The 19310-nt window shown below is 50.5% G+C and overlaps 1 protein-coding gene across 2 annotated transcripts in view; it reads left to right on the top strand.

The window, feature by feature from the left end:
* PRDM15 (PR/SET domain 15) overlaps positions 1–19310 on the top strand; it is a 76264-nt gene that overhangs the window by 33294 nt on the left and 23660 nt on the right. Inside the window, exons 7-14 of one of the 2 annotated variants that reach the window (XM_030806302.1) lie at positions 3850–4074; positions 5632–5761; positions 7032–7213; positions 7491–7585; positions 8492–8579; positions 9470–9529; positions 14709–14876; positions 16986–17080. In XM_030806302.1, coding sequence (XP_030662162.1) covers positions 3850–4074; positions 5632–5761; positions 7032–7213; positions 7491–7585; positions 8492–8579; positions 9470–9529; positions 14709–14876; positions 16986–17080 — 1043 coding nt within the window. The remainder of the gene's footprint in view (positions 1–3849; positions 4075–5631; positions 5762–7031; positions 7214–7490; positions 7586–8491; positions 8580–9469; positions 9530–14708; positions 14877–16985; positions 17081–19310) is intronic. The other variant, XM_030806303.1, reaches the window with a different exon arrangement.

Here is a 19310-nt window from a genome sequence, read left to right as displayed (position 1 = left end):
TGAAAGCCTAGTGCCTTCACCATGCCAGAAAATGTGTTCTCAGGCCCCCTGCAGCCTCACACTGCTCACAGAGCTATGGCACAAACCTGCATTCAGGGCAGGAGAGTTTGGGAAAGGAGCGTTTTGGGAAAGGTGGGGCTCGGAAGTTAGCAAAACCTCACAAAGATGTTTCACAGTACTGGATGGCCAGAAAAGATGGCACACATCCACTGCGTGTAGGACACAATAGAGGAGGCTTTGCGGGAAAGGAGCAAAGGGAATGCCCAGGTTGCTGGTGAAGGAGATTGTAGGACAAGAGATGTTCCCTAGTTCAAGGATAGATAACTGGTCCAGATTGCAGCAGCAGCAAGGGCTCCAGGAAGAATGGCTCAAAAAGGAAAAGAAATAGAGCATTAACTGACGTGTTTGTAGAGGAAAGAGTTATACTTCTGGCAGAGTTTAAGGATCAATTAGTAATATAAACACAGGAAAAAAAATAAGCAAATGTTATTAATAAAAAGTAAGGCAATAATTAACTCCAGAGGAAACAAGGGATATATATATACTTAAAACAAAAACAAACAAAAAACAAACAAAAAAACAAATCAGGCCAGACACAGTGGCTCACACCTGTAATGGCAGCACTTTGGGAAGCCGAGGCAGGTGGATCACCTGAGGTCAGGAGTTCCAGACCAGCCTGGCCATCATGGTGAAACCCCATCTCTACTAAAAATACAAAAATTAGCCAGGTGTGGTGGTGCATGCCTGTAGTCCCAGATACCTGGGAGGCTGAGACAGGAGAATGGCTTGAACCTGGGAAGCAAGGGTTGCAGTGAGCCGAGATTGCACCACTGCACTCCAACCTGGATGACAGAGTGAGACTCCGTCTCAAAAACAAAAAAAAAAAAAAAAAAGGCCGGGCGTAGTGGCTCACGGCTGTATTCCCAAGACTTTGGGAGGCCGAGGCAGGTGGATCACGAGGTCAAGAGATCAAGTCCATCCTGGCCAACATGGTGAAACCCCATCTGTACCAAAAATACAAAAATTAGCTGGGCATGGTGGTGCACACCTGTAATCCCAGCTACTCAGGAGGCTGGGGCAGGAGAATCGCTTGAACCCGGGAGGTGAAGGTTGTAGTGAGCCGAGATCGCAGCACTGCACTCCAGCCTGGGCGACAGAGTGAGACTCCATCTCAAAAACAAACAAACAAAAAAAGAATCATAAACATATATTGGTGCAGTTGTCAACACATTTTTATGGTCATGATTATGAATACACTGATTATTGATTTACCGCAAAATAGTGATATAAATATGTTGGTGAGATTGTGGAGAAGATAAGCGTTTGGGAGGGAGAGTATAGTCTATAAGAAAGCCAAATCCTTCTCCATATTAAATAATAGATGCTATCTAATACTGAAAAATGGAAAGGTAATAATAGGTGGGGACGAGTGGTTACAGAGAACTGCTGTTTTCTGTTTTGCAGCTAGGACTGGTTATTTGTGCATTCTCTATTTTTTCTTGCCAGACTTATCAATATCATTAGTCTTTTCAAAGCACCCACTTTTGGCTTTGTTGATCCTTTTTATTGTATATTTACTTTATTTCTGCTCTTATTTATTACTTCCTTTTTTACTTTTCATTCTGTGCCTTTCTAACAAGTTGGATGCTTAACTCATTAATTTCCAGCTATTTTATTTTCTCATGTAAGCATTTCAGATTTTTTCTTAAGAACCGTGTTAGCTGCATTCCACATTTTGATTATACAGTGCATCTGAGTTTATATGCACTTAATAACATAGTCATTAAGCAAAAATTGGCAGATCTACGAGGAGAAATAGAAAAATCTGCCTCCATAATGGGAGCTTTTAATACATACATCTTAATTTATAAATCAGACTAAAAAATCACAGGGATATAGATTTGAAGCACACAGTTAACACAATTGATTTAATAAGTATATTTAAAATGCTGCATCTAACAAGTAGAGTATATATACATCTCTTTGATGTGTGGGCTCTCTTCCTCCCATATTTTAGTTCTGAGTATTTTCTAATTTGCTCTGTTTTTCCTGTTTGAATTTATAATTGTCTAGAATGATGTTTGCTAATTTCCTTATGTATGGCTTTTTTTTTTTTTAACTTTAGTTCCCTTTGTTTTATATTTCTGACCCTCAATCTAAAATCACTCTTATTGCCTTTCAGAATTTCCTCTGGGGCAATCTTTTCAGTCTTTATCTCAAAATATCTTTCTTTAACCATCTGCATTGGAAACGGTTTTCACTGGATATTGAACTTTGGGTTTATTCTTATTCTCTTTCTGCACATTGGGGATGTTGTTATGTTACTTTATGCCTTCCATTATTGCTCTTGATAAGTCTGCTGTCACTGCAGTTGTTCCTTCATAGGTAATCGCTGCCTTGTACTTGGTTGCTTTTGAAACCTCCTCTGTCTTTGGAGTTCTGCAATTTATAACAGAGTCATCATTTATGTCTTTATTTTTATTTGTTTTCCCTGTTACAGATCTTGAATCTGAAGAGTCATGTCTTTCATTCATTCTGGATAATCCCCCACCCTTATCTTGCCCATTGTTTAGCCCTCCTTCCCTTTTTCTCTTTGTCCTATTGTACATGTTTTAGACCTTCTTGTTATATTACACTTCATGTCTTCTTAGCTCCTGCTCATATTTTTCTAGCTCCTTGTCTCTTTTCTACATTCTGGGTAATCTTTGCAGCTCTTCCTTTTAGTTTATGAGTTCTCTCTTCAGTTGTGTCTAATTTTTTGTTTAATTGATACATTGTATTTTTATTTTGGGTCTCTTTTTTATTTTATATAAGTTTTATTTGGTTATTTTTCATAACCACTTGTTATATTTCAGCATGCCCTTGCCTTTTTTTAATGTGGTTGTTTTTTTTTTTTTTTTTTTTTTTTACCCTCCTTTACTCATTTAAATGTCTTTCCCCCCGGTTTTCTCCTCTCAGCTTGTGTTATTATCTAGGAATTCCATTCTTCTTGAGTTTGTGTGTGTGTGTCTGCTGATGCCCTGATGGCTTATTGCTTAATTTTTTAGTTTTCTTGGGGCTTTTATTGCTTTTGTTGTTGTTGTTTTGGCAAGCTCTTTAGCAAGGAATCTTCTTTTCTCCCCTGCCCCTACAGTGGTCCTTCCATGCACTCTGGATTGTGGAAGTAGTGTTACAGAGTGTTTTGATTTTGCTTCTGCTACGTCTCCCAGGGCTTTCACAGGTCTAACGCAATTCTTTTTTTTTTTTTTTTTTTTTTTTTGAGACAGTCTTGCTCTGTCACCTGGTTGGAGCGCAGTGGTGCTATCTCGGCTCACTGCAACCTCCGCCTCCCGGGTTCAAGCAGTTTCTCCTGCCTCAGCCTCCCCAGTGGCTGGGACTACAGGCGCACACCACCACACCTGGCTAACTTTTTGTATTTTTATTAGAGACGGGTTTTCACCGTGTTTGCCAGGCTGGTCTTGAGCTCCTGACCTCATGTGATCCACCTGCCTCAGCCTCCCAAAGTGTTGGGATTACAGGTATGAGCCACCGTGCCTGGACACATTCATATTTTGATATCTCCTTCTCAGGTTTTTGCTTTGCAGACATATGTGTGTGTGTGTGTCTGCTTTTTTCACTAAACTGCCCTCATGGTGAACCTACTCTTGCTTTTACCACTTAATTTACTTTTCAAAATAGCAGTTGTGTTTGATGCAGAGGAAATAAAACAGTAGAAATAAAGTTTACTTGCCTATACAAAGGTTGGCAAACAAGATTGAAAACAAACACACATAGGAACCAGAGGCCAGGGTGGGTGTGGACGGTGGCAGTCTTCCTAATTGCGTGGTGCATTCGCGTCTCTCTTTGCAGAACATCTGTTGGGCCACTTAGAACAAGCCAAAAGCCTTCCTCCAGGCAGCCAGAGCGAGGCGGCAGCTCCCGAGAAGGAGCAGGACACACCCCGCGGGGAACCCCCTGCAGTGCCCGAGAATGTTGCCACCAAAGAACAGAAGAAAAAGCCTCGAAGGGGGAGAAAACCCAAAACATCCAAAGCTGAGCAGCCTCTAGTCATCGTGGAAGACAAGGAACCCGCAGGTGATGAGCGGGTCCCGGGGATGAGTGCCTGCGTGGGGCACAGCCCTCCTGGCACCCGAGGGCTGGCGGGGCAGGGGGCAGAGGGCAGGGCAGGCACACTCAGTGTAGAAAGGCCTCATGGAAGGTAGATTCTAAGCCCTTCTGTTTTTCTTTCCATCAACTCTAGTATAAAGTACAATTTCCATGTAATACATTTCACACTAAAAAGGATACAGGTTGTGAATTTTGACAAATGGATACAGCTGTGAAACCAGCACCCCCGTCAGGGTAGAGGACATTTCCATCTCGTTAGCCACTTTCCTGACTGTCTTCTGTACGAGTTCCTTCCGCCCATCCTGGAATTTCTCACGAGTGGACTCTGCCTCTTTCAGGCAGCATACAGCCTCGAGACCCACCCACGTGGTTTATCTGTGGCTCCTTCTCCTTGATCGCTGAACAGTGCTTGGTCCGTCACCTGTGGGTGGGCACTGAGTTGCTCCCAGGACCTAGCTAGGGCTCATCCTTTGATTGTGCAGTATCCTCAGTTGGGTTTGAAGAGGCATTTGACCCTCTTCCAGGGTGTGCAGTCTCTGCAAGGCTCTTGTCCCTGTGGTCCTCACACAGCCCCCATCCAAGACACTTGCAGCACACACCTGGTGGGCCTCACAGTGAGGATGAGATCTGATGCTCAGCCACTGGCCCCTTCACCTTTGTTACTGACACCAGGCAGTTTTTCTTTTTACTGTCTGGGATACACCAGGATTTCTTTTGTGAGAGTGAAAAGGAGTCCTTATTGCTTCTATGAATTAGACAGAATTGGGAAGAGCAGCCATCGTGGAATGTTCTGAGCCTCCCCTTTTCTGCTCTGGGTCTGCAGCTTCTAGGCTGTGCACTGGTGGGCGCTGATTTAGGAGTGCCTGAAAGCCCCCTGGCCAGTTTCCCCAGGTCTCTGTGAATAGGCAGAGAAGATGGGGGCGGGGGAAAGCGTGTCAGGTAGATATTTCACTAATTCTTACTCGTGTTGGGAAGACATTTAGTAGGCAAAGTGGTAGAAACCAGTGGTTGAATTTTTTGGTGTAATCTTCCCCCATTTCATTTATCTTGGGTTTCTGGCCAGGGTCTCCAGTATTGGCGATGATGTGATCTTTAACTCTTGTACAAAATGGTTAGCTAAAATGGTTTTACTAATGTTGGCACATTTAATTAGAAACATTAACATTTCTAAATCTCTGTCAGAATTGATGTAGTAAGTTCAAAGTTTCTGCTATATATCCAAAATGTTTTTGGTTGGTATGAAGAGGGATTGAAGTAATGTTATGATGTTGTGGTTTTTAAAAAGAATAACAAATTATAACTTCAGTTTAGGCTAAGAAAAACATTTTGCTTTTCTGTTTATACTGGTAAATGTGTGGATCCCAGAATATTGACAGTTTTTTTTTTCCCCTGTGTAAACCTCAACATTTGTGCCTACTGCTGTGGCCTGGCTGTGGTCCCCATGGGGCAGTGTGTCACCATGGTTTGACTGTGTTTGTCCCCTGCTCTTGTGGTGACTTAGCTTGTCACATCCCCTTCGTACAGAGCAAGTGGCAGAGATCATTACCGAGGTCCCTCCGGATGAGCCTGTGAGTGCAACGCCGGACGAGCGGATCATGGAGCTGGTTCTGGGGAAGCTGTCCACCACGACCTCTGACACCAGCTCGGTTCCAAAGTAAGTCCTGCCCGGCACCTGGGGCTGTCCTGTGGACAGACAGTGCTGGCAGCAGCCAGGCCATTCTGGAGGGAAGGCACCTTCCCAGCAGGAAAGCCCCAGGGGAGGAGATGGAAACGGACCTGCTGAGGAGGCAGCAGGAATGTTCTGGAGCTTAGGAGTTTAATGGTGTATCCACTGTGAAAACAGCTTTAAAAAAATGCTTTATTTTTAAATATGCATGGCATAAATTTAACCATTTTCACCATGTTTAAGTGCACAATTTAGTGGCATTCAGGATATTCACACTGTTGGGCAACCATCTCCCCCATCCATCTGTGGAACTTTCCCATCTTCCCAAGCTGAAACACTGTCCCCACTAAGCACCCGCTCCAGCCTCCTCCCCCAGCCCCGGCACCCACCATTCTACTTTCTGTCTCTGTGGAGTTGATGACTCTAGAGAGATGTCTTACAAGTGGAGTCAGACAGGATTTGTCTTTATGTGACTGGCTTATTCCACCCCAGCTCATCCATGTGTAGCCTGTGTCAGAATTTCCTTCCTTTTCAACACTGAGTAATATTCCATCGTGCACGTGCCCCGTATTTTGTGTATCCATGCATCCATTGATGGACAGTTGGGTTGCTTCTAGCTTTCGTGACGCTGCTGTGATAAAACACTTTGCTATTTGAATTTCAGTAAATTTAACAGCTTGCCCTGTGTTTTAGTTATGATTCTTGGGTTATTTTTACCCTGGAGTTGAGTAAGTTGGTGGTCATTTTTTTTTGGCCCTTTTTGGATCACCTCTTATAGTTGGCAAAAGTAATGTCAGAAATGATGTTACCTGTTTATTTATTTATAATCTTATTGCCCAGAAGAGTCCAAGTGGCTTACCATCAAAAATACATTTAATAGGAAAAAGAAGTTTTAAAAATCAGGTTCAGATAATATGTAAAACAGAGGAGAGTTAAGACAGAGTGACAAGAGCAGAAACAGATGTGGTTATTCTAATTGAGGCACAAATTGACCTCCATGCTTTCTGGTGGCCAGAGTTAGAACACAGTCAGGTGTGTGGCTGTTGCAGCTAAAGCTGCCTAATGTCATTATCTATTCAAGGTGTCCCTTTCAGATGCCCTGGAAGCTGGGAGTGACGCCCGGGTGCATTCCCTCCTTTCTCGCATACAGGCTTGAGATTAGCTGGGAAGTTTTGGAAGGAGGCCGTTTCCATGCTGCTTGTAACCTGGAACTTTTTTCCCACCTGTCTTTTCCCAACTTATTGACATCCCCGGGCAGGTTCACCCATCATCAGAATAACACCATCACGCTCAAGAGGAGCTTAATTCTCTCGAGCAGACACGGCATCCGGCGCAAGCTCATCAAACAGCTCGGGGAGCACAAGCGGGTTTACCAGTGCAATATCTGCAGCAAGATCTTCCAGAACAGCAGCAACCTGAGCAGGCACGTGCGCTCGCATGGTGAGTCGGCGCGGCGCGGCTGGCGCCGGGGGCCGGGGCCGGGGCCGGGGCCGGGGCCGGGGCCGGGACTGGGGCTGGGAGGACAGCACGGAGTCACCCCTCCTTGGGTCGTCTCCCACGAGCTGCGCTAGTGAGAGGCTGCGGTTGGTGGGCGATCATCTCTGCAACCCCTTCGCACGGAGGGAGTGAGGTGGCTCGTGGGGCATTTCCCTGGCGGGCTTGCTTCTCTCGGTAAATGCTCTAAGTAGTGAATGAGCTCTCTCGGTTGGTTCCTCAGGTGACAAGCTGTTTAAGTGCGAAGAGTGTGCAAAGTTGTTCAGCCGCAAAGAGAGCCTAAAGCAGCACGTTTCTTACAAGCACAGCAGGAATGAGGTGGGTGGAAACAAGCCCGGGGTTCTCTTCCCAGTTATGTGGACGATACAGACAACTGACCAAATCACCATGTTGCAATGAGAAGAAAGAATCCCAGGAGGGAGGAGATTGGGTGGGGGCTGTGGGGGAGGAAGGAGAGTGGGCTAGGGCTGTGGGTGCCCAGGTGTCCCTGAGAAGAGAGTCCCAGGAGGGATGAGAGTGGGTGAGGGCTGTGGGGGAGAAAGGAGAGCGGGTGGGGGCTGTGGGGGAGGGAGGAGAGCGGTGGGGGCTGTGGGGGAGAAAGGAGAGCGGGTGGGGGCTGTGGGGGAGGGAGGAGAGCGGGTGGGGGCTGTGGGGGAGGGAGGAGAGCGGGTGGGGGTGGGGGAGGGAGGAGGCGGGTGGGGCTGTGGGGGAGGGAGGAGAGCGGGTGGGGGCTGTGGGGGAGGGAGGAGAGTGGGTGGGGGCTGTGGGGGGGAGGAGAGGGGTGGGGGCTGTGGGGAGGGAGGAGAGCGGGTGGGGGCTGTGGGGGAGGGAGGAGAGTGGGTGGGGGCTGTGGGTGCCCTGGCGTCCCTGAGAAGAGAGTCCCAGGAGAGATGAGAGCGGGTGAGGGCTGTGGGTGCCCTGGCGTCCCTGGGCAACCTGTCAGCCCCTGGTCCCTGTCAGATGCTCACAAGCGCAGCAGGAAGAGTCAGGAGAATGGGGGTGTTTGGCACTGGGAGTGGGGCTCCCTGAGTGTGGGGTTCCCTTTCTAGGGCAGGTGAACAGCAAGAGCACACATCCTTTGTGTTCCTAAATAGAGCGGGAGGGTGGTGGAGGTCAGAGTCGTAACAGACACAGGCGTGGAGTTGCCCTGGCAGCACGTCGGGGGCTTGGCATATGTGGACTCTGCGCCGGGTCATCTCACTCACGGCGTGTCCCCCTGACCAGGTGGACGGCGAGTACAGGTACCGCTGCGGCACTTGTGAGAAGACCTTCCGCATCGAAAGCGCGCTGGAATTCCACAACTGCAGGACAGGTGAGGGCGCCAGTCAGGTCTCCCCTCGGCCGCTGTGTAGTACGGATTCTAGATACGCTGCGGGGGCCGTGGAACTTTAGGCCGAAGTCAAGATTGTTTTCATGAATAGACAGCCTCACTTTTAACATTTCCCTCTGTCCATTTTGCTTCAAAGCAGTTGTTATCCTAAAGATACACACATGGAAACTTTCCAGTAAAAAGGGATTGATTTTCTTCCTGCATTTGTCAGCCAAGCTGCGTATGGCCCCACATTGGAGAGCATTGTAAAGCCGGGGGCCGTTCTGGCTAAAAACGGAGCAGCAGTGTCCGATGTTTGCTAGGGCCGTCTGAGGAAGAAAGGAAAAGATCAGGATGATGGCTGGAGGAGTGTGAGCGCTGCCTCGCTTGCTTGCAAAGCTTGTTCCTAACCGCGAGCCCTCCTCCATCCACATCTCCTGCAGCATCCAGGGTGGAACGGGGTTGCCCCTGCACGCATCCTTTTTGTTCTGAGCCTGCTTGTGTGCACCAGCTTCCAAAAATAAAGCATTTTCCTTGTGTGAGGCCTGTAGCCGGGTGTGCCTGAACCAGCCTGTAGTGGAGAGGTGGCCTCTTTGGGCCTGGGGGGCGTCTGAGGCCCCTGTCTCTCTGGCCGCAATTTGCTGCTGGCAAGTAAACAGACCAAAGGAAAGCAGACACCACAAGGAGGCCAAGGCCGTCCTGCCGGCTGCACTTCTCCACGTGGCCCGAGGACGCCCCTGTATTCTGCAGTGATGACGTGCACCCTCTGGGATGTGGGAGTCACGCCTTCCCCATTCCCAGTGGTGGGTGGCACTGGAGGCCCAAGCAGTGGGGGTCCCCAGCGGGGCACAGAGGGATGAGTCACTGTTGCCTTTGTGTCCCCCTCTCTCTAGGACTCATAGCACACCCTGGAGAGGGGGGGCCCGGCGGCAGTCGGCTTAGAGACCTACCAGGTTAGCCTTCGACGCCCACCCCGTCCTTGTCCACCTGCTCTGTCTGTCACTTGCATCTCTGTGTTGTTCTTGTTAAGGTGCCACCCCCCCCTGTGTTGAGAACAGGGCACCTGCAGCAGCGGACTCCCAGGGGCTCTGACCAGGGCTGCCGCACGTGGGCTGCTCCCCTGCCGCAGCTGCTGGGGGCGGGGGGCCCTTGGTGGGGTTGGCTAGTTCTACTCTGAGGGCTCCTGTTTGAAACCAGGGCTTGGTTCTTCCTCCCTGATGCCTTCTTCCCCAGGTTGGACTGTTCCGAGGGGCAGGAATGAGTCATGTTTTGCCTAAGCTTTAGCAGCTCTGAAGGATCCGTGTCTGGCATGAAGTGGCCTCCAGAAGCTTCTGGATGAATTTCCAGTGTGCTGCACCTCCTGCATTTTAAGCCCTCCTATCACAAGAATTCCCAAGAAACCTGGGGCACAGCCCCCTGAAGACTTCCACTTAATGCAGCCCCGGCCAGACAGATGAACCTTCATCTTGTTTGCGAACCTCCCCTTGGGGTCCCCGCAGTCCTGCGGGAGTGTAGCAGGCAAGGGTTTTGGGGTTCCCAAGAGTGATGCTACCATCTAAGGCGCTTTGATGAGGCAGACTCAAGGTTGAGAAAGATGCATTGCCTTTTGTTATTTTTAACTATTTCTCTGGACCCAAATAAAACAAAGTACTAGAAGCGGCTAAGGCAGCAGCAGCTTCCTGTCAGCCAGAGGTGCTGTTAGGCCAGGTGCTGGCCTTTGTTAGTGACCCAGAACGCACAGAGCACCAGGGACCTGCATCGCACCACCTCTTCCCCGAGACGCTCTAGTTTCAAAGGTTACCCGTTTTAGGCTGAACAGAAAGGATAAAAACCTTGAAGTGGAGCTTGTTTGCATAATATATGATTTGCATGCTCTTATACTTATTTATAGTATTGAAGTTAAGAGAATGTGTATCTTCCTTAGACAATTCAAGAATTTGTACAATGTGGGGGAAAGTTTTAAAATGTTACAGTCTTGTGGGTTTTTCTGAGGCTCCCTCCACGGGACCTGTTGTGGTGCCTGTCCCTTGTGGTGTGACCAGGTGCTGGTGCAACTCATCTTCGTGTTCCTTGTGCTGTGTCTGACCATAAGTACTGTGCTACGGAATAGCAAAGGCTCACGTCCAGGCCCTCAGGCAAAATGTGGCCCGCTAGCCTCCCCCAGTAATCCCCTCTCCATCCCGGGGTGCGCTGCTCCCCTCTCCCTTCGTCAGACCCCAGTAGGCAGCTGTTCTCAGTGGCTCATTTATTCAGACATAAACCTAGACCTCCTCGGCGCAGGGTTATTGGAGGGAGAAGCATTGTTGAGACCCAGTGCCCATGTGGGTTCCTGAACTGGCAGTGAGTGGGTGGCTGCGGGAGAAGCCACCCTCGGCTTGGCAGAGTTATCCAGGACAGCTGGGGAGTGGCCTGAAGTAGGTTCTCTTTCCATGGTCAAGAGGGGCTTGCGAGGGAGAAAGCTGAAGCTCTTGGCAGCACCATTGCCTTCCACGGGGCTGCAGGATTAGTGGAGCCACCTGCCCAGGAGGGGGTGCTCATGGGTGCTGTTTGGCACCTGCCTGGGAGGGGGCCTCACTTGTATTGGTTGGCACCCGCCTGGGAAGGAGGCTCACCTGTATAATTTCGTACCTGCCCGGGAGAGAGGCTCATCTGTGCTGTTGAGCACCTGCCCGGGAGGGAGACTCGCATGTGGTGTTTAGCACTTACCCGAGAGGGAGAATCATTTGTGCTATTTGGCACCTGCTCGGGAGGGAGGCTTACCTGTGCTGTTTAGCACCTGCTTAGGAGGGAGGCTCACCTGTGCTGCTCAGCAGATACCCAGGAGGGAGGCTCACCTGTGCTGCTCAGCACCTGTCTGGGAAGGAGGCTCACCTGTGCTCTTTAGCGCCTGGCTGGGAGGGAGGCTCACCTCTGCTGTTCAGGAGGCCCAGGTTGAGGGGAGGGTGGTGATCCGATGCCACAGCACTGTAAAGGTGTGGCCTGTGGTGATCCGATGCCACAGTGCTGTAAGGTGTGGCCTTTCACAAAGCCCTTGGCTCTAGTGGTCCCATTCCTAAGAATTCATGATAAAGAGATTTGACAGAAGAAAACAATCTACATTACTCAAGATTCCATCACTAAATTATCTACAGTGTCAAAGATAGCAAAGTGAGTTTTGAGAAGTGAGCTGGATGGAATATCATGTAGCCATTAAAGTGATCATGAAAATGTCCAGCGTCGTAAACACGCACGCCACAGACACAGCGCGTGAAGGACGCATACCATGCGGTTGTGTGGATCTGGACAGAGCCCATCAAATCTTAAGCCAAAACGAAACTGAGGGCAGTGGCTGTATGGATAATGTTTCACTTTATAGAAGGAAGGCAAGCAGTGTGTTAGGCTGGGACTCAGCGTGGCATCTGTCACGGTGCCCCTTTTATGGCCCAGGTGAGGATGGCTCTGGGCTGAGGTCATGCTGCGGGTGGGGTGGGATGTGGGCAGGGGAGCCTCGCACAGGGCCACCTCTACTTGTTCAGCCCTGGCAGAGGCCACCTCCCACTGTCCTGCCATGGTTGGAGCTGTGGGAGGGGACTGTCCCCTCCCAGCGCTTCCCCTGTCCTGAGGGTGGCACCCATGGGGCATAGATTTCTCCACTGCTGCCTCCTGTCTTCGCAGATGGCCATGCCTTGTCCGTTCCCAGCTGGGAGGAGATGAGAGCGCCTGGCTCTCCCAGGGGAGGTTGTCTGCTTCCCTCACCCCCCACCTGGGCCGCACATTGGGCTCACCTGAGCGAAGCCAGACAACATGCGGAGGCCCAAGGCCCACCCCAGAGAGTCTCATTTTGTGAGCCCTGGCCAGTGAATCTCTGCCTGGCGGGGGTGGAGAGTGGAGGGTGTTTGCCCCAGGGGATGCCGTCGGCAATGTCTGGAGACACCTTGGTGGGGAGGGTTGCTCCTGGCACCTACTGGGTGGAAGCCCGGCATCTGCTCAGCATCCCACAGGGCAGCCCACAACAAAGGATCTGGCCCAAAACGCTGAGGCAGGGAAACCCTAGACAGTGGGACCCTCAGACATTCTGTGGCAGCTCCCTCGGGCAGCAGAGAGGGAGAGGCGCAGGGCGGCTGCTTTGCACAAATGGCAGCTTTCAATGCAGTTTTGAGGATTTGTATATTTGGCAAACACTGAGCCTGGGAGCTGATCCGTGGGTAAGAGCCCAGGGGCCCAGAAATGCAGTCTGCTCTGGTGCCCCGCTCCTGGGTCACCCGGCTGTCATGTCCTCCCACGTTGGCGACGCAGGGAGAAGAACGCAGCTCTGCTGGGCCCCAGGGTCGCCGACAACCGGTGAGGCATCTGATGGATGGGGGCAGGGTGAGGGGACCTGGGGCTGATGTTGCAGGGTGAGGGACTGGGCAGTGAGGACCCCCCGGGTGCCTGTGCGAGAGTCGGAGGGACAGATGGCACTGGGGGGCTGTCAGTGTCCTGGGCGGAGCAGAAACCACAGTTTGACTGGCTACCTTCCAGGAGGGGCTGGAGATGAGGTCTGGGATGCAGGGATGTGGGTGTTTCTGGAAGCTTCATGGACTGTGTGTGGGCATGTGGCTGTGTATTTGTGTGGTGTGTGGATGTATTTGTGTGGCGTGTGGATGTATTTGTGTGGTATGTGGATGTATTTGTGTGGTGTGTGTTTAGTATTTGTGTGGTGTGTGTGTTGAGTATTTCTGTGGTGTGTGTGTTGTGTGTGTGTATGTGGTGTGTGTTGAATATGAGGTGTGTGGTGTGTGTATTTTGTGGTGTGTGTGTTGAGTGTATTTGTGGTATGTGTGATTTGTATGTATTCGTGTGGTATGTATTTGGTGTGGTGTATTATATGTGTGGTATGTGTTCAGTGTGTGTGTGTGGTGTATGTATGTGTTGTATGTGTTCAGTGTGTATTTGGTGTGTGTGATATGTGATTGTGTATTTATGTGTGGTGTGTGTATTTGTGTGGTGTGCTGAGCGTATGTGTTTGTGTTGTGTGTGTATTTGTGTGTGGGTTGTGTGTGTGGTGTATGTGTTGAGTATGTGTTGTGTGGGGCATGTGTGTGGATGTGTGTGTTGAGTGTGTACCTGTGTGGGGGTGTGTGTTGAGTGTGTGGTGTGTGATTGTGTATTTGTGTGGGGCATGTGTGTGGTGTGTGTATGGTGTGTGATTGTGTATTTGTGTGGGGCATGTGTGTGGTGTGTATGTGGCATGTGTGATTGTGTATTTGTGTGGGGCATGTGTGTGTGGTATGTTGAGGGTGGTGTGTGTGATTGTGTATTTGTGTGGGCATGTGTGTGGTGTGTGTATGGTGTGTGATTGTGTATTTGTGTGGGGCGTGTGTGTGTGGTATGTTGAGGGTGGTGTGTGTGATTGTGTATTTCTGTGGAGCGTGTGTGTGGTGTGTGTATGGTGTGTGATTGTGTATTTGTGTGGGGCTGTGTGTGTGGTGTGTATGTGGCGTGTGTGATTGTGTATTTGTGTGGGGCGTGTGTGTGTGGTGTGTATGTGGCGTGTGTGATTGTGTATTTGTGTGGGGCATGTGTGTGGTGTGTGTTGAGTGTGTTTGTGTGGTGTGTGCTTGTGTGTGTGCTGAGGATTTGGGTGAGGGGGGGAATATGGGCACATTGATGCCCGCCCACGGGGAAGGAGTCTGGGAGGGGCCACCACCAGGGATCCTGGGGGCAGGGGCGGCCACATTGGTCGGGTGGTCAGTTGGTGGGGTGGTTGGTTGGTTGGTAGGTAGGTCATTCTATCTGTCAGTCAGTCATGCTGGATGGAGGGTGCAGGCCCAGGGGAAGCTTTGGACTGGGCAGCTTTCCTGACGGAAGTGGAGTCATCGTCCCCAGGTGCTGTGGGACAGGGTGGCCTGGGAGGGAGGCGGCCGGCGTTGCTTGGTGATGAAAGGTGAGCTCCGTGCCTGCTTTTCAAGCACTGGAGTTCCCATCTCTGCATCGTGTGTTCCTGGGGTAGACAGTGTGTGACACACAGGTGCTGTTTTCTTCCTGGCCACGCGTCCCTGTGACTCTCATGCCCGTCACCCGCGCTTTATTGACGTTCGGGCCACACGTGCGTGCCTGCGTGAGATGTTATTTACCTCAAAATCGTTGTGTGTTTGTTTGCTCTCTGGACAGATGACAAGACGTTCCAATGTGAGATGTGTTTCAGATTCTTCTCCACCAACAGCAACCTCTCCAAGCACAAGAAGAAGCACGGCGACAAGAAGTTTGCCTGTGAGGTCTGCAGCAAGATGTTCTACCGCAAGGACGTCATGCTGGACCACCAGCGCCGGCACCTGGAAGGTGAGGCCGCCCGCGCACCTGCTGCGGGCCGGGAGAGGCAGCTCCTGCGGGGTGGGGCAGGGCGGCGTGGAGCAGTCAGCAAGGCCTTTGGGGAGCAGTTTGGCACCACCTGCTCCTTTGCCTGGAAACGCCCGCCATCCGATGGGCTCATCCTCTTCTGAGAACCTGTCTCAGGAGAGCAAGTTGCTGAGACACAGGTGTCAGACCTGCTATGTGCAAGGAGAAACAGCTGGAAATACCCTAAATGTTCCACACTGGGGAAGGAGCTAAGAAAACCGGACGATTTGTAGGGTCGAGTGTTTTACTGTCATTAGAAGTGTTTTTTCAAAGATGTTAGATGTTGTGAAAAATGCTTTCAATATGACAAAGTGGGAAAAACCAGTACAAGAGCAACTAAGAGCAGCAGCCCTTCAAACACCTTTTCATTAAAATTTGGAAAAAATTATTTTATAATTACAAATGAAGCATATGCTTGTTGAAAAGAAAATGTGAGACCACAAAGTCCCGTGTAAAGTAGAACCCTCCTGGGCATGGTGGCTCACGCCTGGAATCCCAGCACTTTGGGAGGCCGCAGCCGGAGGATCACTTGAGGCCAGCAGTTCGAGACCAGCCCAGGCAACATAGCGAGGCTCTGCTTCTACAAAAAATTAGCTGGGCATGGTGGCACATACTTGTAGTCCCAGCTACTCAGGAGGCTGAGGCAGGAGGATTGCTCGAGGCTGGGAGGTCGAGGCTGCAGTGAGCTGTGCTTGCACTGCTGCTTTCCAGAGCAAGACCCTATCTCAAAAAATATATATAAAAATGAAAAACGAAGTATAACCATGTCCGTCCAAATAGGCATACACATGTGCCTTCTTCCCTTTTTTAAAAAAACAAGGCTGGAATTGCATCCTGTGTACATTTTAGCACTTTCCTTTTTTACTTGACTCTTTTCTTCATGTTGATTCATAAAGACCCACAATGTTTTTCTTTGTGGTTCCTTGGGTGGTATACTCAGGGCCTCTCGAATCAAACCTGGACTCCACTTAGTGACTGGGTAGCCTTTAGCAAGCTACTATGCCTCAGTTTTCTCACCTATGCAGGGGAGACAGTACTCAGACCTGAACCCCTAGCATTGCTGTGATGGTTGAACCAGACCCTGCTCTTGAAACTTCTCGCACAGGACCCTGCACATGGCAAGCGCCCATAAATGCCGGTAACTGTGGATGCTGCCAGAAGTCAGCTGTTTCCAGGGACACAGTGTAGCTGGGTTGCATTTTACAGTTTAATGTAACTCGGGTCGTCTTCTGTGGGAGTAAACTCATGTTTTTGTGACTGTTTTATGGATTTGTCCCTCATATCGGAGCTTAGTCTAAGCTGCGCCTCAGACTCCTGTGTCTGTCACGCTGGGAGCCTTTGGAGAACGGTCCCTTTGTCCAGCGTCCAGCTTGCTGGGCATTGTTAAGTCCAGCTCTGCACTTACACCTGGCCAGGCAGGAATGCTCCCAGAATGGGTCGGCAGTGTAGAAAGAGATCCTGAGAAGTGGGCTTCTCTCTTTTGGTCAAAACTTACCTGTTTTGCATGAACATTTAAAAGTCTGTCTTGATCCCAATTTGGAACAATATGCCTCAAAACCATAAAGGTTTTATTTACCAGCCTGATGTTGATTTGACTAATGTTAATTTGCGAGAGATGAACATTAGTATCTTTTAAATAAAAAATGCCTGCCCATTTCACCATCTATAGGAATCATAACTTGGCTTTGGGCCTTTAGATGGAGTAGAAGTGCCTTCTTCCATAGGAGCTCATCATAGCTCTACCACCTAGGAACATTTAGCACTCGATGCCGTTATATTTCCAAATGTTTCAGATGCAAGAACTGTCTCTGCAGATCCCACGTACGTTGTGCCATCTCCCTTCCTTCCCTGGGGCTGCTTCAGGAATGGTGGTTGGTGCTGATGCCAAACAGTGTGCAAGTGATGTTACTTACACTGCCACGCTTCTGTCCCCACTGTGGGCAGCCCTGGCCTCCCATGCGCTGGAAAGGACGCTGGCTGAAGTGGTATCTGATGGACCTTCGCGTGTTCTGTGTGTATTCACTGTCTTGCTGGTGGGGTTGGCAATTTCAGGAGTGCGGCGAGTGAAGCGAGAGGACCTGGAGGCCGGCGGGGAGAACCTGGTCCGCTACAAGAAGGAGCCTTCCGGGTGCCCGGTGTGTGGCAAGGTAATGCTTGCAGTCCACGTCAGAAGCTGAGATGGAAAGCACATCATTTTCTTCAGTTAAGACTCTATGAGCTGTACTTATAGAGTATTGCAGGGAAGATTTGGGGGGTAACGATGGGTGCTCAGGTTGTCTTAAACTGGTGTCCACCCATTTTAAACACTTGCCATTTCGATTTCTTTGGTACTTAAGATGGGTTTCCAGTGAGTGGGCTGAGAAAGAAGGGTTCTTCCTGGACAGCCTCTTTTCCTCTTTGCCATGATTTTCCACCTGAGCTGCTCCCTGGCTCCCGCTTTCCTGTATAGCATCGTTGAGACAGTGACCTTGTGGTCAGGACTGGGGCACAATGAATGAGGACGCGGGGGGACCCAGTGGCTTTATTTTGCCTGTCAGTGCCGGTCTCCTCTGTGCAGTGGATGGCTGGCGTTCTGTAAGTGGAGCATGACCGATCCCATGGCAGGTGCTCCCAGGCACGTTCAGTGGGTGCCCGGCGCTGCCCAAGAGAGGAAAGGGTGATGTCATCCATGGAGGCACATCCATCCGAGGGCTGCGCGGTGAGGGGGCCATCCTGGCAGTAGCTCAGGATTCAGACACCTGGCTGCTTGGCAGAGATGCTGGATCCTAGACATCCAGCAAACACGCTGCCCGTCCCAGGAGAGCCCAGGGCCCATGCCGTGGCCCTCACAGCTGTCAGGCTGCCATGGCCCCAAGTTCTGTGCATAAGCACCTTGGTTGTGACTGGAGGTGGCATCACTTCTTCGTTACTTAGCTTTCACTCAGGTGACTATAAGATGTCATCTGTCCTCGGAGGCCTAGGAACTGTCCCTCACAGGATGCAAAGCTCATGCTGCAGAGTAAGGGCTCTGAGCGGCTCCCAAGCGGGCTCTGGGCCCAGCAGCTCCAGCACGTCGCTCAAGTGGCTTTAGGAGCCGCCAAGAGGAGGGTGCCCCAGCCACGCACAGCTCACGTGAGCCCTGGAGTGACGCTCATCCAGCGTTTCAGCAGCTGGGAGCACAGGCCCCCGCAGGAGGCCCGCTGTCACCATCCCCGCTGTCCTGCCTTCCGGCATGCAGCACCATCACCGAGCTTTTGACCTTTTAAAGAGAAAACGGAAATCTCAGTGTTTATATGAAATTTCCTGATTTTTTTCAAACCACAGGAGCGAGCCTGAGCAAATGAGTGAGCAGGGAGGTGTGGCTGGGGGTCCAGGTGAGGCTCCAGACTGTGGGCTGGAGGGGCAGGGCTGGGGTAGAGCAGGTGAGTTGGAGTGCCTTTGCGAGCTGGACCAGCTGTGCACAGGGCAGAGGTGGGCAAAGCCTGTGCCCCTTATCTCCCATCCCCAGTCTTTCTGCCCACTGACCTCTGCCCCTTGTGGGGTACCAGCTCCAAGTGCCTTCCATGCTGTTGAGAGATCGTATGTGCAAAACCAGCTCTGTGCCTGACATCCAAACACGTTTTTATTCTGCGCAGTGTTTATTGAATACCCACTGAGGGTTGAGGCAGGTGTGAAATAGCCTGTAGTTTGGGTGACTGAATTCTTTGTTGTTTCCAGTTATTTGTCGTCTTCAGCCCAGTCTTCCCTGTAAAGACCATGACACCTGCAGACTCTGTCCTCTCCTGCTCACCTTTCACCCTGTTGCATTGCCCCACCTAGCATCCCTGGGATGGGGCACAGCGCTGTCAGCCCCTGAGTCATCTGCACATCTTGGAAAGAGATGTCACCTGGAGATGCCGGCATCCTGTCCCTAGCGAATCATTCATTCATTTTCATTCATCTCTTACGTTCTCTTCTTGACAATGTGGGCATCAGGCGAACTTTAGGAGGTCACACCCCGGGTTACTTGGCCACTGGGAATGGCCATCCAGATAGAGACCCGCAGAGTTCTGTGGAGCTCTGGGGTTTCTAGGGCCCTAGCAGTGGTCTCAGCTTCCAGCCTTGTCCACTGCTCTGTGCCAGTGGGGCCACATCTGTCATGTGGACCACCGTATTCCCAGCGCCAACCCCAGCCCTGGTCACAGAGGTGACCCCCTTGGATGGGTATTGGATGAATGGGCGCATCTCCACGCCCATCATGCCAGGCTGGAAAGAGCAGGAAATCAGAGACATTGTGAATGTGCATTAAACACAATATAAAAGCCAAGGGGGTAACTAGCTTTCTTCTTTGCTATCTCCTTTCAGAAAATTGCAAGTACTAATGTGATTTGCTGGTTCCTTGGTAGTCCATCCTAGGAA

The sequence above is a fragment of the Nomascus leucogenys genome, chromosome 25 (genome assembly GCF_006542625.1).
Source record: "Nomascus leucogenys isolate Asia chromosome 25, Asia_NLE_v1, whole genome shotgun sequence".
In the NCBI taxonomy this organism is placed as follows: domain Eukaryota; kingdom Metazoa; phylum Chordata; class Mammalia; order Primates; family Hylobatidae; genus Nomascus; species Nomascus leucogenys.
The sequence above is the reverse complement of the archived record's forward strand: the minus strand, read 5'-3'. Positions and strand labels throughout refer to the sequence as shown.